The sequence below is a fragment of the Athene noctua genome, chromosome 1 (assembly GCF_965140245.1).
Source record: "Athene noctua chromosome 1, bAthNoc1.hap1.1, whole genome shotgun sequence".
Classification (NCBI taxonomy): Eukaryota; Metazoa; Chordata; class Aves; order Strigiformes; family Strigidae; genus Athene; species Athene noctua.
In genome coordinates, this window is record NC_134037.1 from 116,244,034 (window position 1) to 116,268,961 (window position 24,928).

Sequence of the window (24,928 nt, forward strand, 5' to 3'; positions counted from 1 at the left end):
AGAGAGATTCTGTGTTATTAGATACTTTACTAGATAGTAGCAGTTACTGTGTAGCTGATTATCACTGAACTGCTCTTTAAACTTTCTATACTCTGTGCTCTTTAAAATTGATACAAAACCACTGCCGTCTGCTCTTATTATGAGGAAATTACAGTGGAACTTGAAATAAGGTTTATTGCATTTTTTCACACAGTACCATTTCACACATAATGTATTATGAAAAACAATTAAAAGGAAATTAAATCTGACGCACAACATTGGTGTGCATTGGTATGATTGCTTTTCTACAATTACTTGTTTATGAATTCAGAGTTGAATCATTCATAATGGTTTGCATAATTATTAATATGAATCAGCAAGGTTCGACTGCAAATTAATGTGGTAAGGCTCAGCTGACTAGCCTTTACTTACTAATTTGGACATGGGGATTCTTAGTAACGTCGCTTTTCATTAGCAAGTTAGCTGCTCCTTAAGAACTACATTAATAGAAATCTAAAGCCACCTAAAGGGGTCTGCCGTTTATATTGATTTGCTATGTAAGTACAGCTTTACCAGTGCACCTTGGGGTTAGCATTTAATTCTGGTAGGAAAAAAGCTGTTAGTGCTTTGATATCCCTTCATGTGTTCCTCTCTCCTTATCCTGTCTCTCCCTTCTTAAAAAGCACACAAATTTTCCTCTAATTAGTCTCTAAAGTGTGCTGAGTAGCATTAGTCCCTCTCAGCCATGCTCACTACCTGCCACATTTCCTTTCTGTTTTTTTTCATCCCTGCAGAAAAAAAAGTCTCACCGTCTGCATGATGAACAAAAGCCCAAGGTGGAATCCCTTAAATGTAATCATGGTGTGCTAATGGTACAGGATCCAGCAAATTCCAGACAGCACTGCATTCTAGTATTTCTCTTAATGAACAATCACTCTTCATTTTTGAAAGTCTGGTTTAAAAACAGCTTTTCTATGTAGCATGCATTTCATGCTTAAATAATCACTAATTATACAGGCTGTGATAAGTTTATATCTTTACCTCGTTCTTTTAAAGTTAATACTGAAAACATCAATGTTCTTCTTTTTCCTGATTTACTTGCTATATTGTGAGATTTATTAGAGTTGTGTCAATAATCAGTCTAGGGTGGCATTTCTGCTTAAACTCTCATTAAATGACACTACTTAATAAATCACTTTTAGTCTAATGTAATCAATACTATGATGTGTGAATTAAAAGTAGAAAAGATCTAAAAGGTTACTTTAAAATAAGTAAATGTTGTTCATACCACTCAAAATATTTTTGAGCATTTTGCTTGTACAGCTAATATGAAAAATGTAATGTGAGCATAAATGACAGCATTTGAAGAGAACAACTAAGGAAACAGCCAGTGATATTATTCACTTCTGTAGTTTCTGGGTGGAATTTTCCAAAGCATCTTAGTGAAAGGGAGTGTGACTCCCTTCAAGCCTTTCTGTTGTATGCCTGGCAGCCTTGTGTCCCACTGCTTATCAGTACCTGTTGCTGTTGAAGCTGTGCCACTTTGTCTAGAGTATCCCTTATTTTTATCAGGGTGCTTAGCCTCTTGGACAGCAACACCCACCACAGCCAGGCTGCATGCAGATCTTCCAACAGGCATCTGGGGTGGATCACCACAGATCTATGCATGTGTAAGTTGCTTGTTCCCTTCACATGTGAGCACTGAATCCTATCTCCTATTCTGGCACTGGAAAAAAATTCCTTTGTCACTACATTGCAGCAAAACCCCCTGTACTTTTTGGTCCCATGCATAGGTATTGCCAGAGCCATAAGCCACCCTCTGATTAATATTTGCCAATGGAGGCTTCTCTTTTCAGACCTGGTCCCTCATACCACCAGTGCCCACACTGACCTTTGCAGGCTGGTGGACATATCTCCCAACTCTGGAGAACCCCAAAGCTTGCAGTGGAGATGAGGCACTCAAAAGTTCACCCACATCTTGCTGCAAATAGCTTTGCTATCATGTGACGAACATACGCTCCTCATGGCGCTACTTGAGACCATTGTGCAGGATAGACAGATTGTCAGTGAGTTAGACAAGTCCTTAAAATGCTGGAAAAACACATTTTTTTTTAAAAAGAAAAGCAACAAAGCCTTTTTGAGCTCAGCTTGGATGAGTGTGCCTGTAAGATTTCTCCGCTAATCGTCCTTTAAAATACCCCCTGCCTTCTCAGACTCCATGGGACTGACCCTGTAACATTCCTGAGCTCTCCGTTGGAAAGCCTACATATATATATACAGCAAAATCTGAATGTCCAAGCCTGCACCCACCAAGGTGGCTCCATGATGCAAACTGAAACGTAGTAAGTACAGATGACTAAAAGCACATTTCTGGTAAGAACTAAATATAAACACAATATAAATAGAACACCTAGTACACCATGTTATGTGTTATTCAAAACACTTTGATTGCTACACCACATGTTAGTCTATCAGCATGATTGTTAAATGCCAGAAGTGCTTAACATATAGCATCTTATTAACTTCAGCATTACACAAACTTGGTGAATTGGTATGAGATTAAACTTGAGAAGGGGATAGCTGAGCAACACATTTCAGAGGGTGGCTTATAGAAACTGATTGGCATCACGATGTTGCCTCCGACAGGACACTTTGTCATTGTCAGCCCAATTTTGTGTCTTTCCTCCAGTGATGCTGCCTTTGCCGTACTTGCTGTCACCAACAGTGGTACTCCTTTGCCTCATCGTCAGTATTACTGCCCCATTAATGTGATGCAACTAGCATCTTCTGTAGGTCATGACTGAAAAGAAGTTCATTAATACAGTATTACAAAATCCCAAGTAGAAAACCACTCACACCTAATTTGATAAATAAGCTACTTAAGTATTTTAGAAACTAGTGGGTCAGACTTTTATGCATTATGTTAGTAGATTTGGTTTTCATTAATGCCAAATGAAGCCTACATGAAGCACTTCTATCTCATATTAAAGGCATGATGCCAGTGAGCATCCGTTTGGTTGCCAAGTATCAAGAGACCCCTCTAATTATCTGTTTTGTACTTAAGATACAGCAGAGGGAGATTCCATCGCTCTGTGGACACGTTCCATAACTTGGCAACTGCCTTACAGTTGCCTTCATCTCAGGAGAATACAAAAGGGTGTAACTGGCTGGTTGCATTCCTCCTTTGTGAAGCAGTATGAAGCACTGATGAGCAGTAACAAATCTATAAGCTTAAAAATAAAAGAAAAAATATTTCAGAGCTCTCTCCCCAGGTCCCTCTTTATCTGCTGCTACAGCAATGGAAAGAATTTGAAGGCTTTCAAGCGAGCACTGGAAACCTCTGAGGGAATGGAAGGAGTGTGACAGGGGACACTTCATATGAAGCCTAGTGGAATTTGCTTTCTTTTTCCTTCAAGAGAAGTCTTCCCTGTTGGAAAAAGCCTCACTCTTGGGTGCTCAAGTTCCAGTTGAGCTGGAGCATTTCTGAGAAGCAGCCTTATGGGAAATGAATAAAAATTGCAGAAACTCTTTCCTAAAGTGAATTCCAAATCTAGGGAGTAATGCTATTAAATTTCCAGGTGACATAAAAGGTTTGTGTACAAAATCCTCGGCTTTAGGATACTGTGTCTTTGATTCCTATGGTTTTGCCTGCCCTGACATCAGACAACTGTGTCATAAGACCTCTCTGCTCAGGAATGTAATGGCTGAAGACTCAGGGGTGAGTACACCTACCGTGGTGGCATGAGGCTGATGGAAGTGTGGCCATCACTGATGGTAATGGTGCCTTTTTCTTGCAGCACAATGACAAATGAAGATGAGACTTTTCTTCATCAGTAAATATTGCCTGTCCAAGGCCCTGACAATTTGCCCAGTAGGCCTTGGCATCCTATAAAACATTCAGAGGGATGAAGTGCATCCTACTGGGGTGCAGTCAGAAGAGACAGCTGTCTGACTGGATGTGGTCATCTTCTGGCTTAACAGCTTATTTCCTCAGCTGTTGTTTGCATAGGTAGAAACAAAAACATTGGCTCTTGAATTTGTGTTTAGCTAAGTAATGAACAGCCCACTCAGATGCTACTCTGAATTAAGCTGAAGTACCTAACACCTATGGGAATCTGGCTCAAATATGGCTGCAGAAGCTTAACTATACACAATTACTTTTGAAAAAGACTAGTATCTGTTGTTATCACATTACTACCTGTATCGCTGGGATCACAGCTAAGGCAGCTAGGCATTCTGAAGAGCATTGATTTTAACTGTGCAGTTGTAGAGTTGCACCAAGACCACCTTTAAAAATGTCCATAGTACCTGTCTGCTAAAGGAGAAGAAAGGAGAAGAAACTTTAAAACTCTTTAGTTCCATCAGATATAGTGTTGGCTGGTTTAACTATGACAGCTAAAAGCATTATTTCCCTGAAGAAAACTTTAATTCAAAAGCATTTGAGGCTTCCAGTGAGCTGTGAAAATACTAATACAGAGGAGGGATGTCTAACTCACTAAAAGCTTACACTCCCAAGCGGGCTAGTGCATTTTGTAGCCAACTGACTGTGGCAATAGAGTCAGATGATTTTATGTTGGCCTTTTTGATTACTGCTTTCTAGGCTGATAAATTCATGAACTTAAAAGTCTTGAAGGGCGGCAGTCTGAATACACATAATCAGTTTTAATGTGACTGGGGGCATCGGACTGCTGGTCCTGCAAATCTAGGGGCTGAGGGGCTTCCTTCCCTGGCACAGGACAAGGGTGGGAGAGCAGCCACTGGTGAACCCCTCTGACCTGCACCGGGGTGGGGCAGTGTATGCCCACCACCCTGCCTGGCTTCTTCCATAAAGTGCATTCACTGTAGGGGGAATGGAGGAGGTGAGAGGGGTGATTTCAATCTTTCATTGCATTTTGGGTCAAGTCCTACAGCTTTTAGTCATGTGGAGATCTCATACTGAGATCCATGGAACTTTTCGCTAACAAAAGGAAATGTTAATCTCATTATTACCATTAGCTGCAGTTTCACACGCACAACCGGAAGGGGTTACTTCTTCAAGTTAGCTGAATCTTGAGGGCCTGTTGTTAATGTTAATTTGAAAATGGCACTGGCACATTATGGTCAGGAAATCCGGTATCATGGGGTTAACTTTCAGCCCTTATACCAAACGCAAATCAGTGAGGAAATTCATTGCTAGGTGCAGTCTCTAATTATTTAAAAGATAATTTGCATGCTACACAGAAATAAATTAGCTCCCAGGTGACAGCTGTTCCACTGTGTCCATTCCTGGAACTAGATGCCATGCTGAGAAATCTAAATGCCGACCAAAAGATTAAAACATTGTACTTTCTTGCCATATAGGAAGGCCCTCCCCAAAACAGAGGCATAAAGAAGGAAGGAGGGGAACGAACCCTGGTTTCAAACCAGCAAGTTTAGAAGTTTAACTAACAAAACACAACGTTTTCATGGTCTACATTTTCTTTTCCCTAAGGGCACTTCACATCTTGCTAGAAGATACTGCAAGTGGATGTAAGTGTAATGTGTAGTAGTTTAAAAGGGTTTTTTTTCAAAGCCAAAGAGAGAAATTTAGTCCTAACATCAGGTTTGCATTCACACAGTCATGTGAGATCATTACAGACCACGCGAACACCACCCAAAACAGTTTTTCTTCTTTTTATCACACACAGAGAAATCAACGAATGCATTTTCATATTCCTTGCCAAAAGAAGACCAGACACCACTTTTTATCTACATAAAAGCCTCAGGACAATCTTCATCTCACACGAAATTGAAATCTTTCAACTTCATGGTTCTCTAATAGATAATCTCCTCATGGCTAGGTTTTAACATTCTATATTGTGTATATATATATATATATATATATATGTAGATTGTATATAACATTGTATTATGTGGATGCATACGTATTGTATATATGATATATTATGAGACTACTTTATATTGCCAGTCTTTTTCCACTGCTCTACCTCCTCCTGAAAGAAGCCATTTCCTGTGCCAGTTTGCTTTGTGCTAGGACCGTTATGTGGAGATTACAGGCAGTTTGCTTCCCCCTCTCACTGTCTTCTCTCACTAATACTTTCATTCCACCTTGGCTGACTGCAAAGGGCTTTCCGTTTACATCAGTGGGTTACTCTTGTCTCCCACCTGTTAAACTAGCTAGAGAATGTATTCTCATAGTATAGACATTTGGAACAGAAATACCAAGACAGATATGAATGGAAATGTGTGTGAGAGTGTGTGAAAGCACCAGAAGAAACAAGTGAGCAGAGATTAAAGAACAGCATATGTTAATTTCTATAGAGCAACATGTGATTTCATTCAAATGACCAAATACAAGAAGAAAAGGAACGAACCTATCTAAAGATAAGGTATAAAGAAGATGAAAAATGGGACTGGAGGCAATAAAATAACCAGGTAAGAAAAACCTGGCAACTGTAATTCAGGAATTTTACCACAGGCTAATGAGAGGTGAGATGAAATAATGAGACAAAAGATCCCAAACAACATCAACATCTAACGGCTGTAAAAGACAAGTCCAAAACTAGTTCATCATCACTAATTAAGAAAAGCTCGAGAGATGTGATGAGGACCTGATCAGTGGCATCCCTCTGTGTGGCACACTAGTGATCCTGGCCAGACACCCTGGACACACAGGTTGTGGGGCCTGTGAGTGTGTGGCTGTGAGAGAACCCCAACCTTGCACAGCTTCAGGTCCCAGCGAGCAATGACCAGATCAGATACAAGCAGTCTTGTGGGACCTGATGACTATCCCCAGTGAGTGTAGATGCTGCCATCAGATAAAGCTGCACTTCTTACTCTCATCATGTTGACTGGCCTGTCTCATCCTATTAACAGATCATCACTGGGATCTTTATCTCTCCAGAGATTTTTAAAATCTCTGTGGATGTTCAGAACTTGATCTTGTAATCCCCTGGTCAGCTTATGCACTGTATGGGGATCCTATCACAATCATGAGAGCAAGGGAGGCTAATACACTCTTCATTTCTCTCATGAAGAAATAAGCTGTCCTTTCAGAAAGTTAATGTCTCATCTCTTCAAAATCTGTGCGCATAGCTATCAAGAGTGCAGGTGAGTGCAGCTGCACTGAGGTCCTTGGGCTGCGCTACATCAACAGAAAGGGAACAAACGCTGGTTTTTTTCAAGATCAGGAAAATACTGCTACCTGTGTTGCAGGCAGAAATCCCAAAATACGATGATTTATTCTTCCAGATTTTGATACTGGTGTGAAACACCAGTACGTATAACAACTGACACTGTAACCCCATCTGGGCAAACAACAAAGGTGTAAGTGTCTGGCAACATTTGTGGTTCACAGAAAAGATTAGGTCACCACTGCATTTGCATTTGCACTGTGAAAAAGACTGATGATACCTTGCCATAACCTGAATATTGAGGTTGTTCCAGTGCTCAAATGTATTAGCCGATCAGCATCAGCTGTGACAAGGAAAGAAAATTACCTGCCATCTTAGCCCATATCTCATACAATTGTGTCATCCTCCTTCAGTTTCTACTTAACACCTATTGACAATATACTGTTTATGTGAACTTTACATTTGCTGTGCACCATTCCTCTCTTGTAAAACAAACCCATCATTTTCTATAAATCAAAATCAATCCCTGTAGCAGCAATAATTCACAAGTTTCACGCTCCTCTCAGCAGAGGCATACAAAGGTCTCCTGAAGTGCAATTTGTAAAAAAGTGTTTTTGTCCAAGAAACTTTTAAGCCTCACAGTTGAAGTCTGGGTTCATCCTGTCTTTCAGTACAAGATGAGAAGAAAAAAATGAGGAGCTGGACTCTACTATTTACAATGAGGAGAGAGTGCAGGAAGAGGACTGCAAAACACATCAGAAGAATTGAGAGAACTGCACATCCAGTCCCGGTGAAGCCCTGAGTCCTTTTCAGGGGAGTTCACCCTTTGAGACAGCAACTGATACCACTGTTCTCAAAATACAGCATACAAACCAATCTTTTGTCACTAACTGAAGGGCTTGGCTGGATCCCCCCTCCTCCTCAATTTCAGCAGACAGTCTCATTTCTCTGTCCTTAGCAGTGTACAATGCCTCATACATATTTCTCGGAAGCTTTTTGACACTGAACCAGCAGAAGTGCAAAAGCTGCAGAAAGAGGTACAGGAATTCAGAGGCTCTTAAGTCCCTGTCTCAAAGGTATCAGGTGCTTCTTTCCTACAGATTTTTTTGCATCACTATTTAATGCAAAGTTTCTTTTGGACCACAGCACATCCTTTACAGCAAACTTTTACAAACTGTTACCTAAATAACATTGCTTAATCTGAAAATTTTGCTACCATTCATGCCTTTCTGATATAAAATATAAAAATCAGACCTGGAGACTTTTAAGGCACCACTATCAGCTTTGATAAATATTTACCATTTGTTCCTGTGCTTAGCTTTTTGTCTCTAAACCAGCTTATGTAATGTAGTACTTCTCTATTTGTGGCAATTTAGGTTCCCAAGCCACCACTTGTGAGGGATTTTCTAAAATGAAAATCAAAATAAGATGTATTGGCAAGTTCTTCTTTACCTCCTGTTTCAATTACATGCTCAAAGCATTCTACCCCATGAATGAACTCAAGGCTGGGGTTTTTTTTGTTTTGGTTTGTTTTTTTTTTAAATCAAGCCTGACCTCAAAATCACTTGTTTTCACTGAGGTATAAAGAATAACACCAGTTTGAGTTTTCAGTCCAGGTAATATTTTTACGATACAAAATTCTGGAGAAGTAGCAGAAGATTAAAAGATATAGTAGATTTAATTTTTTCAGATACTCCTTCCTTCATAATAGCTTCCTTAAGTTTGCATTTCCAAAAGCAATGAAAAATTCTCTCAGAGGAGATGGCACATATTTCTTGGCTAGAAATAGGCAGGCTCTTTAGTCTCTCCTACCACTTGAGAGACCTGCCTTGGAACACCTTGTCCCCAGGACTGCCCTGCACTTGCTTGGGCAGGGGGGAGCACCTTGGAAAATCTGCAAGACCTGTTTCATTACTGCAGAGTGCTGTGGTGGGAGAAGTCCTGCAAGTTGGATGGGATACCTCCAGTAAATATGCTGAGTCCTGACACAGGCTCCAGCTATAAGATCCAAGTTAAAATAACTCCCTTACACAGAGAACACAGTCCAGAGGATAAACTTTATGGTTTGTTTTATCACCAGATAAACAGGCAAATTGTTGAGTGTGACTATCATCATGAGTCATTTAAAATATACCTAATAACCTTTGGCTTAGAAGTTTCAAAGTGACAAAAATACTGACTTTTAAAAGTGACTTCTGAATACGAATCTTCAGTAAAAAAAGGATTGTTCAGGTTCAGCTTCATGAGTTAAGCCTACTGAATATTCTAAGCAAAAGTTATAAAGATACTGATATACTCTTTCATCTGAAAGATGGTCAAGTGAATCACTGCTCCTTCTCTAAATAAATCTCAGACACACAGCTCTTTCCAGGAAGGTCTTCAGAGATTGCGTTACCACTGTTAATTTTGTCAAATAATGGAAAACGTTTTTAAAAATCTTTCTTTTGTTCTAAGGGAAAACAGCCAGACTATAAATGGTAATGAAATAAAACAAAAATTCTGCCAGAATGTAGATTTTATGCACAATGTTGAGTTTATCTTACCTGTAAAGATCTGTAATCTGCCCTTCATTCCAGCGATAATAAAGATCATTAAGAAGACGCTCATGCTGTCCATACAAGGAAATGTAGTTGGAGACAGGAAAGGGTTCCTTTGAAAAGCAGGTGATGCTATCTACCATACTATATTTGTTCATATGCATCCTGAAATAATTCCCATGTCTTGCCTCTCCGGTTATTATCTCCATCCCCTGAAACGGAAAATGTAAGAAAAGATGTGGAGATGGAATGAACACCTGACTTGGCATATGTACAGGATCAGCTTGGGTTTCCTAGCTGGTATGTACCATTTCTTAGAATCCACCACCCTTATGTTTTTTTCATCAAGAATACCCATTCCTGGTAACATGGCTTATACAACGAGGCACTTCGCTATGGTTTGGACACAAAAATTTTCCATGTGGTTTAGACCTTGATTAACTGCACACAAAACTGTGCAGCATACGACTGTGTGCACAGCACAGGCTTTGGCTACCCAATCCTGAGTGCCATTTCAGACACCTGAGGGTATCTGGGCCATCTGAACTGCACTGGCAGTTATGACACAGGATCCGTGGGAGACCTGTGACCTCCTGGAGCAGCAGCTGGAAGTCAGGAGGGATGCCCTGGGGCATCCCAAACAACACTAGATGCTTCTGTTTAGGCAACTGAATTGAACTCTATTCATCCTAATTTATTATACAGAGTCCATACTATTGCATACACAGGACATATCATAATTTACTATAGGACACCGTCCTGATGGGTGAAGAACACACTAGTATACTTTTCTCTCCAGATTTATAACTATACACATATAATTTTATATATGGATATACAAACAGTATATGTGCAGAGTCCAAATTTATGGCACATTGTAGAAGGCGTATGACTGGAGGCAGAGGGTTGATACTACCACGTTAATTGGTTACAAGCAAACTTCAATGTTGCAACTCAAAGATTTATCACATATCGATTAATCAATTTTGGCTTTGTGTAGAAGTTTTCCAGGAGTCAGAGGTGTGATGGGTTGGAACAGCCTTACAACAAAGAAAGAAATACCAAGAAAGACCCTCTTCAGTTCTGAAAAACTTATAAATTTTATAAATGTCACTATGTACTCCTGCAACTGCAGGAGGCTGGACTTGATCTCTTAGCACATATCCTTGAGTATATGTTCTAGACTTTTAAATAGTGAATTATTATTGCCTTTAAAATATATATATGCATACACATATATATGTATGATTTAGAATTGCTCTCGGTGACTCCCTCTTGCTAATTTGAACAGAGGCTGCCAAGGGTTGCTAACACCAACTCTACTATCAATAAAGGAATAATAATGTTGGATATTGATGCTCAAACTGTAGCATTTAGTTTCAGCTAGTTCAATCAATCACTTAAAAGACAAATAAGTAAAAGTTTGTTTCAAACCTCACATTGCAGTGGGATGATCAAATAGCCTGAAGCTATTTTTTAAAGCTGTATTCATGTTCCAGCTTTATATATTTCTAAAACCTGTTGCTAGGCTACAGTAACCTTTGTTACTTCCACATCTCTCGGCTAATACATTTCACTAGCTTCTCTTACTTCTTTCTTAGGAAATTCTTTTAGGATTTACATGAAGTTCCTGGAGTGGCTTTAAAGATGTTCCCTTTTCAGACAGCAGGTAATCAAAGCTGCAGCAAAAGAATTCTAATCATGTTCTAGCAATCTGGAGTGACAAAAACCAGTTTTTCTCTCCCTGATAGTCCTTTCTGCTTCCCAGTACATGCTGCTGTAGACAGCTCATCCTGGATCTACAAATCTGGAAAACAAGGAGAGCCATTTCTTCCACCAAAGCATGGACTCCTTTTTTTAAAAAAAAAAAATCATTTCTTTCTATGGATCATTTCTGTCTGAGTTTTAAAAGCAGCACTGAAGTAGTCTTTTAAAAGCCACTCTTTACGTCGACTACAAGAATGGGTTTGATGCAGAAATCCCTGAGGAAAAAGGTATCTATATGAAACAGAAGCTTGCCCAGCTGGATGGTCCTCTCTGGCTTTAAAATGCAGGAATCTAGTCCTTCTCTTGTTTCACAAGTCAGGTTCTCCACTAAGAGAAGCGCCTCCATGTTTGTATCATGGGACAGTCTCCTATATAGCCCAACTGCATGAAGTGCTTCCCTCCTTCCTGTTCAAAGATGACTCTCATGGTTGCAGCACTAGCTATTTCTAGCAAAGAAGTATGGAGCATCCCTTCCAGAATATATTCTTTTCCTACTAGTCTAGAAATCAACTGAATTTCACTGATAGACTGTGAAGTTTATCATCTGTATGCATTTATAGCACCTTACTGCAGGGAGGAAAGAGGTTAAGTGCTAAGGCTGAAAGCATATTTTAGTGAAAACTAGCTAATACAATCCTATGGCCTCTTTACAGGAATCGTGCATCTTTTCAGAAAGCCAAATATCAGAAAGTATGGAAACAAACATCTAAGATGTTCGGTTAGTTATGTAATTCCTGTTTGTTCACCAGCTGTACATGATTTATATGATGCACCCAGGTTTAGCTGACTGGATTTGTTCTTATGCAAATCTGATGGCAAATACCAGCACTACCTTCATAAACTGTGTATTAAATACATGCTAGGAATTTGGAAAGCAACATATTCCATATGACTAAGAAAATGACTTGTCTCTCTCTACAGAATCAAGCAAAAAGAAAGCCATTCTGAAAAAGAGAGTACTGAGGAAAAGCCAACATGATAACCTCCCAACCTGTGCTGAGGCAAATGGCTCAGGAACCAGGTACAGTGCTGAGCCGCCAACTCTGGAAAAAAGGGGTCAAGGAGTTGAGCTGTAATGCCCTACTAGGGAGCTATTTGAACCCAAAGTGCTACAAATAGTAATGAAGAGTTCAGGGCATTAGGACTTAAGAAGTATTTCCTGGCTTCAAGGACCAAAATCCCCTTCGGTTTCCACTGATTTCATGGTAAAGGAATTAAGAACTGCATTAAAGAAGTTAATCAGATAATCGTACCTATATGTATTTCACATTTACAATATGACAGTGGACTGACATTAAAATAAATATTTTTCAAGTAATCAGAGATACATTTTTATGTGGTTTGTTCCATTCCAGAGTTTACTGGTAAGTCCCAGCTCTGGAAGGTCTCTACTAAATACATACCTAAAGCCACACTTACTCAAGATATTTTTTTAAGTCGCATGGTACTAATGCACATACCTGTGCTATCCTAAATAAGAACATCTTTCCAAATGGAGAATGAAACAAAGAAAAGTGTAACTTACATGATCACACAGTGCAAGTTCTAAGTCCAAGTGGATAGGGATTTCTGGTTTGGAAATATACAAGTAATTATAACCTCCAGGAAGAACACCTCCTGCCATAAATGAAAGTATGAGATTTATTAAATCATAAACGAAGAAAATAAAGTATGTATTTGTTCTTCTCCCCTAATCTTTTGTTGTTGCTCTTTACTAAATGGCTCTAAAAAGAAAACAAAGAACTTGTTTTGTTTTGGTGGACTTCACATTATAAACTTTTTTTGGGCACTCTTATACATGCTGGCGCAGTAGCCACACATTGAAAAGTTCTGATTATAGTTTTATTGATCTTGAACTTGGAATAAAGACACAGATTTTCCCTGGAAACACTCCATATTTACTGCAGTATTAAATGAAAGCACAACTTGGTCTGTTATTGGCAAAAATATACAGCATAAGCTTTTACTGCAACTCACCTCTCCACTGACTATATAAGGAGCTTTGAGGACTTCACTGCCGTTAGAAGGCACCTTAGGTGAGATGAACCTACCTTAATTATATAACAGCAAAACCACCAAAGAGGGTATGAAAGTATGACAGAAATCCATTTTGACATACCTTTAATTTTACACCCTTTGTACATGGGGATGAGTCTGTCTGTGCCTTCTGGTGGGTTAGAAAAGGGCTTAGAGGTTGGATCAAAGATATTCAGCATAGATGCAGCAAGCTCAAAGCCAATCTCTTTTGAATTGAAGTTGCTGTGTGTCCATTCATCTACATAGTATCTCCTGGAGTATTTTGTTAAAGGACCTGCAGCCCTGATACTGACATCATTAGTGCAGAATTTGGTATCGATCACAAGTCTTCCATCAAAAACAAGGCAAGCATCATTAATTGCCTTAAAGGTTTCATAATCCACTGTCCTGTAGGCAAAGCTAAAAAATGCCTAAAAAAAGAGAGATGTAAATTATATATTAGTTCCTGGATAATTTTATAAATCAAAACGTATGCTTTGTTCTTAATGTTACTTATTTTAAAAAACAACATGAAAAAAACAAGTATGATTTTACATACACAAATAAATCCTTCTGATTCAGTATTTACAGCTACTAAAATTAAAACAAAAACAGTAGAGAGAATTACTCGACTCATCTACTTCTGGTTATTAGATAGGATTTATTTTAAAAACTCCAATATTAACAATGTCAAATAGCCTGAGTGATAGCCTGAGCAGATGTGCATATTTTTGTGTTAGTATGAGCATGTGAAAGAGACTTGAACTCTTTATGAAGTTGGTTTTCTTCTTTCAAATGTTCAAGCCAAACTGAAACCCTAAGTAACAGAAAAGTACAGTGTACTTTGCAGTTTAGCAGGATAACTGTATATTACAAATATTTTTCCAACTGTTGTGCTTAACTGTTTACCAACAAACTATGCTACTATAGTTACCAGCACAGGGATATTCAATGAGAGAGAAAGATAGGAAATTAAAATTGTTCAGAGGAAATGTCATCCTCATTCAAACTAGAGCAGCAGAATTTAAGTCAGTGAAAGCTGTGGAGGCCAAGAAGTTTGTGAGAGGTACAAAAGGACTGAGTAATTACATGAAAATGAAAGCATTCAGATTTCTTATACTTGATAGCGACATAAATTTTGGAAAGCATAACCAAACTTTGTCAGGAACGAAACACATCTCTATTCCAGATCTGGATAATACTTGCTTTAGGAGGCAGACTAATCGGTACCTCCTTTGTGCTTGGGACTACTGCGCCCGCAGCAGCTGAAGCTGGTCACTCTTGGAGACAGGGCACAGGTCTTGATGGACAGATCCGTCTAGATCGTCTAGGTCAGCCCAGAGGAGGCTGTGTCCATGAGTAAAGTACTTGGTGCAATTGGCAGTTGGCTACTGAATCTGGTGATGAGCCCAGCAGATACCTATTCACTATGTTTTGCTTTGTGGGACTGAAAAAAGAGTGACTTTCATTCTGTAAAAACACTGCCTGCGCTGTCTTACTCCTCCTTATCGAACTAACGCTGAGGTAGGGATTTATCTTGGGACCAGCATATACTGAAGCCACAAGCTCATCTTCTCCACAGAAATATTTCAAGGGTGCTGAAAGAAAATCACCCTAAATCCTTAAATTCCTCCTCTAAGTCTCAAAGAAAAAAGCTAGTGATAAATCCCTTCTCCTGTCTTCCTGTGGCACCTTCATAGTCCCTCTCCTGGGACATGAAACAGATCAGACGTCATGTCCCCAAAACAGAAACAGAGGCAGCACCACCGCCACAAGCCCTGCAAAGCAGGCGGTGCTGAAAGCAGCCACCGATTCGGCATCGGTGTGGAACAGATGTGCACACAGCACGTCATGAAAAATGTGCTGGATGCCTGAAGAGCCGCTTTGAAATCCAGCGCAGCGCGAGAGCGAGGACTGCAGGGTCCTGCCACAGCCCTTGCCTTTTGTCTGCACACCCCGCACAGACTCTGCGCATTGATTAGCAGAGAGAAGATTTTGACTTGGTTTAGAATCACGTGCATCTGACATTTCTCTTGATGTGTGTCTTATCCGGTTTTCTACATTGCCTAAAAGTAACTTTAAAGATGCAAAAGCTCATCTGAAATCTGGAGCCAAAATGTGCTCACTAAGGACAAAAGAGCCCATTCAGATGAAGCTGAGGAGAGAGGCACTGGGGAAGGTAGAACCCGCATCACCTGAAGGCGTCTCAGTTCTGAAACACAAGAAATGAGGAGCAGGTTAAGAGAGACTGGGTCACTCCAGCTTGTAACAGGGTGGTCACAGGCACAGAACAGTCCTTGCCCCAGGCTCTCACCTCCCTCAGAGCACTGCAGACAGCAAAAGTCTGTTTGGGAGAAGCTACAGCTATTATACAAGCAGCGTCTTTGTAGTTGTCTCTTACAAAGGATAAGCTGAAAGCTGGCAGAACAAAGGTTCCAAAAATAGTGTAAAACAAGAGTGCAGACTGGACATCAAGAGTTAAAAGTAGTAAGAAAGATAAGGTTGGGAGAGGTGTTAAACAAGATCATGGCCTATAAAGGGTACAGATGAAGACTGACCATCTCATTGCTACAATATAGTTTGTGAAGCTTCAGAGCCTTTAAAAAGAGCTCTCCCCTTCATCGGTGCCCTCAGCTTTTAAAATGATTAGATGACAAGTTGAATGTTGCTGCCCATCATCAAGAACTATTACTGTACAGGCTGAGGAAAGGGTGAAAAATTATCAAATGAGCATGTGCTATTTTGCTGCCTTCATCCTGAACAGCCCAAGACATAACTGTATCAGGGCAAACCAGCATCAGTAATATGTCCTTCCTTTAGTGTCAGCCTCAGGGAGGACATGACTATGACCTGGGTAAAGGTATTACCCAATTACACCACCAAAGAGCTTTCCTGTGGACTAAGGGCAAGTGTCAGAAGCTCACGACCAAATGGATGAGCCAGCCAGAAGAAAAGGTACGGGAGAGGGAAGCAAAGGGAACTGGAAATTTTAGCAACACTGGTACAACAGAGATGTGGTAGCAGAGGAGCCAGAGCCCCTGGGCCTGTTTGTATATAAAACAAGTAATGAACTATGTACAGTTATGGGAGTTCTAACTATCTAGTAGATCGAAAATCAGGGAAATTCTGCTCGTGAGGGCAAGGGGACCACACAGCCCTACATCCTGCCGGCTGACAGGCAGGACGGTGTCACCGGAGGAGAGGGGAGGGGACGGCTGCAACCTCCAGGCTGGGAGCCATCTGTCAGCCCGGGAGGGGAGGGAGGGACTCTGCCGCTTTAGGGAAAGAGGAGATTTTCTCCCGTTGTTTTTATCCTGCAGGACTCAACAAATTAAGCCCCCAAGATCTGCCAATCAACAGTTGATATTGGCTCAAATCCCAAAAGGCTGCTGCAGTGCCGATTCCTGCACAGCCTGCTCCCTTGTGAATGCAGCTGCCTTCCTGGCAGAGGCTACTCTCCAGAGCCCTGTCCTCTGCTGAGCCCATCCTCCAAGGCAGCTAAAAGCAGATACAGGAGCCTTGGAAGACAGCTGAACCTGTTTTGGAGAATATAAAGACCCTGACATCACAAGTAATTGCATGTCTCTTATCTTAGAGGCTGGGTAAGAGAGACCTCGAGAGGAAGAACTACGGCTGGAGGAAGTATGGGCACAGGGCAAGGGGCACAACAGGGCAAGAGAAACAAAGCACAAGGAAATGGGGATCTTGAAGGAACGGCATAGGCCACAGAGGCAAGGTGGTGTGGAAAAAAGCGGGGCTGATGAGGAGGTGATGAATGGATATTAAGTTGCAAGAAGAACCACCACATAGAGATCTCTGTGGAAGAAGGGTGAAAATAGAGGGATTTCAGGGAAAAGGAGAGACACTGAAGAACTGCATATGAGGAGAGAATGGGAGGAATGTCACTACTGACACTGGGACCAAAGTCAGGAGACTGCTGGAAGGTAAAAATGCTATGTGAGGTCTTCATCTCCATCAGCAATGGCTTAACTATCCATGTGTTCAAAAGAAGAGGGTTGGGAAAACCCAGTGACTTTGAGCTTTCCAGTGCAGTGGAGCTGGCAGGGGCCACTGACTCCTGGAGAGGTCTCCAGGGGAGGCACACAGCTCTTCCTTTCCAGAATTACAACAGACTTGCTGCACAAAGAAACATGCACACAGCAGGGTGTATTGAGAGGCTTCATATGGATGCACGTGTTGAAGCAACTATCAGAGGTGCTCACTCACCTGGATTAGCCCAATAAAGAAAACCAGAACTATTCTGCCCATTAGGAAAGGCTAAAACCTGGCCCAAATCATACAGTGGGGCCATACCTGTGACTGCATATAATTTACTTAGATAAGATATTGAAACTGCAGATGAACAAAAATAGTCGTTAATGTATAGGCAGAAAAATCTGTTTAAAATGTATTTTAATTAAGTTACAGAGTAAGGCTCTCTATCCTAACATTTTTGGCTTCTACTAAGACTTAATCAAATGCACATAACTGTAGACAGGAGTCACTGTACGCATTTAAATAATAAAAGGATTTCGAGAATTATTTTAAAAAATGAATTAAAAGTATTTGTCACTCATCAGTGAACAACTATTTGGGAGTCAGATGACTTAAATACATTTTAATCCAAATCAGTCAGGGCATTAACAATGGTTTTATTTGGATTTTTAAAAAAACAGTCCTTTAGACTAACAAGTGAATGTTCAGTCTTCTAGAGACAATGAGAAAATAGATAAACCAACGAGGGACTATCTAAATTTGATGGTCTTTGTCTTAAAAAAAACAGACTGAAGGAAATACAATGAAAGCATATACTTACTGAACACTGCAATTTAAATGGTTTTGTATTAGTAGTGAAAGCAGCACATGTGATAAGGTCTGGGTCGTCGCCTTCGTTCCACTGTGCCAGGATACTGTCATAATAAACAGACACGCCAGCCTTTGACAGTGCCTCCTGAACAGCACTTTCGATTTCGCTGTTGTTAAGGCAAGTAACATTTGAGCTGAGTGGAGGCTGTACGAGATGTATGCGAGAACCATTAATTCCAAGAGATAAGAGGGTTTCTACCGTGGTGTAAATGTCAATTGTATTCCCATAGACAATGATGTTCCCTAAGGGAAAAAAAAAGGGGGAAAAATTTTTAAGATGTACAATGAAAACCTTATTAGTATAACTCAGATGATAATAACACGAAATTGCTCTCTTTGACCCTCTTATTTCTCTGATGCTATGAAGCAAACAATGTTACCTAGCAACAGTAGCTAAGATAATTTAGTGAAGAATCTGTACAAAACATCCCACAAAGTAGGCAAGTACTTAACACAGAAGTATGACATTCATTCTGACCCCATAATTTGAAATTATTTGATTGAAAATCCTCTCGGGGAAAAAAAACCTCACGTTTTTATTTTGTTCCCCCCTCCCTCCTCAATGGTTTTTTATTCAAAGGACTTACTGGGGCAGGGGGGGGTAGGAGAAAATTAAATACATCATGCAGAAAAAAACCCACAAACTATGGAAAGACCAAGTTATAGAAAACAACCCATTGTGCAATATGGGAGGTCACCAGTGCTGCCTCTTCCTTCCGCAAAAGCCTAATCTCCAGACAATGGGGCTGCCCCTGCAGCCGTACCCCTGTGCCGGCTGCTTCCTATCCACCGCTCATCTCACCGAACTGCCCCACCGAGGGGCACAGCCGGCCAATGCACTAACAGGGAGCGGCTGCCAGCTCTGCACTGCTCTTTGAAGACAGCTGCCTCCCTCCAGTGCACATCGGAGAATGCCCAAAACCTAAATCCCTCAAGTATGTGCTTTGAACCAGCCAGCCTCCATCCCTGCATGCTGCCTAGAAATTATCAAGCTTGAGACAGACATCTCTGATCAGCTGGTATGAAAACACCTTTTGGATATCGCTGCTCCTTCTGCAGTGCATTGGCACTAGGGGAGAAACTGCTATTTAAACTAGCTCCAGCTTTCCACTTACTGAGTGAAGGAAGCTCCAATTCACAGCTCCCACCTTCAGGGAAATGCCCTTAAAAACAAAGCTTCAAGCAACATGATAGGATGGTGCAAATTCTCTTACTGAACCGGTGCCACTTCAAACTGCATAGTTGAAGCTGAGAGTGAATATGTGAGGATGGGAGGGAAGCAGGTTCTATGTGAGCATAATGTGACTCTCCAGCCTAATGGCTAAAGCCCTCCTAGCAAAGAGGGAGGCAGAGCTGGGATGCATCAGAGCATCTCTGTGTTTTATCTAAGTATGGGTTAACACAAAGCACATAAACGTTCCTCTGAGCAGGGACTGAAGCATGCTCCTTTCCTCCCTGTTCCCTCTGTCTCCCTGCTCAGACTAGGAACCATTTTTCTGCTCCATAATCCACAAAGCCTTCAAGTAATCCATGCAAAATGGCACAGCTCTTGTAGGACAGACTAGGACCTCCTTTCCCAGGGGCTAAGGACCTGTTGCTACAAGGGCCATAGTCAGGCTCCTGCTGGAGCAAAGGCAGGTCGAGCCCAGGCTTGCAGGCAGCTCAAGCTTCAAGGCCAAGGCAGATGGAGGAACACTCAGCCTGTGGATTTTGATAGACCTTCAGTACAACATCAGCTCCTACTGCTTAAGTCCGATGGGTGTTTCAGTGCACCAAGTATCTGATCTGTCAGCACAAGGATACATCAAATGCACATTCCCAGTGCATTTAATGTCCCATACCTGGGCAGCACTGCTGGTCAGCAGGTGTGTTTATTGCTTTCTGGGAAACCTCTGGCAGAAACAGGAAACAACTGAGCCATACCTACACAAGGTAACAAGTAAACATCCTTGCAAGAGAGGACATTAGCACACTCCAGCATGGAGCTGGGAGAAAAGAAATTGCAGAAAAGGTAACAGGTCAAGTGTCACTTTTCCAGGTAATGTGTGTAAAGAAGAAGAAAGCCAGTGCACAAATCTCAGGCTATAACAGGTTTGCCCAGTCTCAGACTGAAGTTGAGGGACAACACAGAAGATATTGGAGCTCATAGAAGAAGAGTGATGATATGACAGAAATTTCTCTATGAGCTCTATGAAAAAAACTTGTAGTCTGGTATTGAAGGAAAAGCATAGGGTGGAATGTATGAAAGAAAAATCAGTGTTGAAACATAATGAGGTTTTTCAGGAATGGCCTTTAATTGACATAAACAGCAACTGGCACTGGCTCCTCACAGATACAGAGCAGTAACTGCAATCAGAATTTGAACAGACAGTGGACTTTCCTACATAACTGGCATGATCTTAACTTTTGGCAGCTTTTTTCCTACACGGCACTGCAGTAAGCCGCAATGAGCAGGTAAGAGAGTGCCTCATGCAACTAACTTGCACGTTTATCTCAGCATTGGCATTTATGTCTCACTACAAGTGATAGCATCCCCTACAACCTAAATTTTATTATTTCATAGGCTAAACTAATTTCACTGGGACCATATTTTACTGCATGTGACACAGAGCAATACTAAACAGAGCATTCAAAGGCCTAGCTCCCAAGAATATTAATGATAAAAATTGTTAACAGATGTTCTATTATTTCCCTTTGACTACAGGATTATTTTATTTGTCCATATCAGTTTGCCTACTTGTAGCTGCCAAATAAACGTATCTCTTCATAACTGCCAGAGAAAAGAATTGTCCCGTGATTATACATGCTCAGAAATGATGGAAAGTTTTTACTGTTCACATCAATGACCAGAGGGACAGAACAATTGTACCTGCAAATGTATTCATCTGAAATCATAAGAAGAAAGAGATCTTACTACTTTCATAGATCTAATATAGAATATGTATAATGTGTGATAATGGGAATTCTGCCTAATGTGTAAATTGCTAAGATGACTTTCCAAGCCAGAAGAACCCTTTCCGTTGCTTGTGCCTGCCAGGATGCCAATCTGTAGGCACTACTGTCCTCATAGGAGGGCCAAAAAAGAAGGAAGACATAAGACTGACCTATTTTTTTTCACTGCTGCAGCAGGGTGTAATGCAAGAAATAAACAAGCAGCACTAGTGGTGAAATACAAACTTTGATATATTTACTTTTAGTAATCTAATGTGCTAATAGTGCAAGTAAGGCTGTGGTACGTGGATGCTGACAGCCTCACATTACATTTTCAGCTAGCAAGGGGAAAAACATAAGCAGCTGAAGAAGATGCAGTGGCTGGGAAAGGGAAATGAGGAGTGCTTACCAAAGGCATAGCCTAGCAAAGGTTTATTCTGACTCGAAGGCAAGCAAGTCTGGGCAACGGAGAGAGACTCATCATTTGGCAAAACCAGACTCTTTGGAGGGAAGTTCAGTTATTGCATTATATGTTGGTATTTTTGTATATACGAGATCATAGACAAGCTCTGGATTTCTCCAGGAAAATTAAAATTCTGTTTTATACAGTAATATTAAATACAACTCCATTAGATCAAGGAAAGCAATGCTCCTTTACTGACCTCTTATAAATTAACAATTTACGGTTTCTGCTTATTACAATATTAGTGGCTTTTTAGATTACAGTGTTAGTAGTCTAGGAACTACAGATATTCATTATGGACTGAAATTATGTTCACTGGACAGATAGCAGTTCCTCAGGATGCTTTTATTATTTAACTACATGAAAATGTATCTATCTGTGAGTAAACATAATAATCTTCCACAGAAAAAAGCAGTCATAAATAAAGACTGTTAGAGCAGTTTTATCATTTATTACTAGAATGTCAGTGTTCTGCGGCAGAACAGGCTCATTCATTTTCCACAAGTGGAAGCAGAAGATTTCAGTGACCCTAGCATGACCTGCATCTTTCTAGTTTGCGAAAGCTAAAGAAGAAAACCAGTATTAGCTAAAGCATCAGTGGCTCCAGTTGGTGATTCATGCACTGGAATTTTAATGCGATAGTATTCCTACAAACATGCTTTTAATAAGGCAGTAAACTATGTTTAGGTAAAGAGAAAAAATAATTGCTCCATTTTGGGCCATTAAAGCAGTTTTGTGCCTTACTTTACTCCCATCCTACTTTTTATTTTCATGGAAAGTGCAGAGCTAATAGGAGATGAATTTCAATTAGTCACAATTACACTTATAATAGGTTACATGCATTAGGCGGCTGGGTTTCATCAGAGAAGCCACAGCAGCAGCCCTCGGGGCTGGTGCTCGCCCTGCTCCCGGGCCCTCGGCAGCAGAAGCCCCTTCTGGGGCCGCTGGCACAAGCGGCCGGGGGGCAAAGGCCTGCGGCCCCGGCCTGGGGAACCCCACTGCAGCCGGCCGAGGAGCTAGCAGCGGCAGGTGCGGCTGCCTGCTTCTCCCGCGGGCTCCTCGAGCAACAACACCCACTGCTGAGCGCCGGCCAGCTTCTCCAGGGGTGAGGGGGAGCCCAGGGAGGAAGGCTACTGCACTGCTGCTTCCACCGTGGCGTGCACGCAACGCCTCCTGCCAGCACGGCCTACCAGGCTGATCCTGCTCTACTTACGGCCCACGGAAAAGCACCCAGAATGAAGTGGTATCCAGTGCTCACAGAGGGAGGAGAAGCAATTATAAAATCCTTACCTTAACTCTTAATTAAAAGCTGCTCTCAAAATCAGTGCCACCAAAATAAGGTTTCATCCAATTAGGCTAATAAAGACTCACATTGTGAAGCTCAGTGATTAACACTTCCCTTTAAAAAACCTCCAGAACTACAGGTGGTCTTGAGGGCACATTTGTCCTCCCTCATCCGGGGCTTTTCTCCCCCAGCCGAGTAGCTCCCTGCACTCGCCGCACTGGGAGCTGGTCCCTGCCCAAGCCCCTGGGCTGGCTATGTGGGACCCCCAGGGATTCATCCAGCGGCAAGCCAGGAGAACGGAGCTCGGCACAGCAGGCTCCAGACTGCTTCTGATAAACTTAGGAAATGGCTGCATAAGAGGAGCACAAATAGAAGAAAGCGATGTGGAGAAAAGACTGACTATAAGCTGAGAAGAATTGTTATTGTATCTGAAGTGAGAGGATGAAATGTCCATTTCCGTGCAGCTACAGTAACCAGTATATACAGTTTTACTAGCCACTTCATTTTCTTGAAACATAAGCAAATCCTATTTTTTTAATATTTTGAATTCTAACATTTTTAAAGCAGGTTAGCAGGAATTAAACAATACTTTACAGTTTTGATGAGATGAAATATATGAGGTATAATAGTAGGATTTTTGAAGGCAAAACTAAGATCTGGAGAATTTCAGAGATTAAAAGTAAACACAAGCACGAAACTTTGGTCATACTGGTAGAGCAGCAGCATGGCCTGCAGAGAGCTGACAGACATCCAAATCAATTGCTGAACTCCACAGGAGCCTTGCCTCTACACCTCCATGAGCCCGTCGCCTATTGGACTGTCTCCAGAATAGGCTAGGGGCTGAAAAGTGGACTCATTTTCAGAAAGAGCAGGGATCTTGGACACAGTTATGATCAAGTCTGAAAGAACAGCATTCGTAAGAAATATAACTGGGAAAAAAAGCAGGGTGAGGAAGAACAGAAACAGAGATAGATGGAGAAAGACTTCTCCAGCTGGGCACTCTTCATAGAGTAGTTTTATCATTTTTTACTAGAATGTCAGTGTTTTGCAGCAGAGCCTGGAGCGGGAAGAGCAACAGAAAGGAAAGGGAGCCAGAGGCAGGCTGGGGAGAAAGGGGCATCATGTCTCCCACAGATCATGTCTCTAAAAAGTCCCTCCAGACCAGCCTCATCGGCAGTTGTGGATTTATCTTATAACTGAAGACAGGATAGTACCTAATTAAGATATCTAACTTTACACCACAGAAGTCAGCAGCAATAACGAAATTATGATTAATTTATTATTAATAATAAAGGTGCATTCACTCTTGAGCAGATGAGGTGTTGCAAGTCTGCAGTTCACCTTAAGAGCAATCCTCCTGGGCACCTTGCATCCCCGCCAGTGGCCTGCTCTGGGGCAGCATTTCTGTGCAGGTGTACTGGGGCACATTCCAGGATTGGGTATGCAACAGATTTAAGTGAAAGACTAGTAGTAGCAAAACCAGGGAAAACTAACAACCTCATCTGTTTATGCAAATGCAGCTGTGCATATCAGCTGGACATCAAGTAAAATTGTGCAGGCAAGGGCTGGTATCAGCTGAAAAACAGGCAGAGGGGGACCACTGAAGAGGCTCTATTTACATGCCTGAGGCGAGGAAGCTGAGGAGAACGTGAGTGGAAACATTATCATGTTTATTGTATCCTGTCCTGATCACAGCAAGACCCAGTGTCTTGAGAACTTCCCTAAAGGTCTGCTAAGCAGGACACGAACCTGGTAGACCACACCAAGTAACTACCAATTTTCATTATGTTGTCTACAAACGAGCCAGGTAAACTACATCTTTAGGAAACTCCTGTTGTTGCACTCAGTTGACAGGAACTTTCCACAAAGACAGATTTCCTGCTCTGAACCCTGTCCTAACTCAGATCTGGCACACAGAACTGACATTACATGAATTCATTTACATGAACTCAAGAGACTGCTTGGTCTCTCT

At 41.3% G+C, this 24,928-nt stretch overlaps 1 protein-coding gene across 1 annotated transcript in view; it reads right to left on the reverse strand.

Moving 5' to 3' along the window:
• Positions 1 to 24,928, reverse strand: part of CFAP61 (cilia and flagella associated protein 61) — a 118,803-nt gene that overhangs the window by 17,123 nt on the left and 76,752 nt on the right. Inside the window, exons 21-24 of the mRNA XM_074896560.1 lie at positions 18,228 to 18,520; positions 13,515 to 13,842; positions 12,921 to 13,012; positions 9,635 to 9,840 (exon numbers count right to left, since the gene is read on the reverse strand). Of these exons, the coding sequence (XP_074752661.1) occupies positions 9,635 to 9,840; positions 12,921 to 13,012; positions 13,515 to 13,842; positions 18,228 to 18,520 (919 nt within the window). The remainder of the gene's footprint in view (positions 1 to 9,634; positions 9,841 to 12,920; positions 13,013 to 13,514; positions 13,843 to 18,227; positions 18,521 to 24,928) is intronic.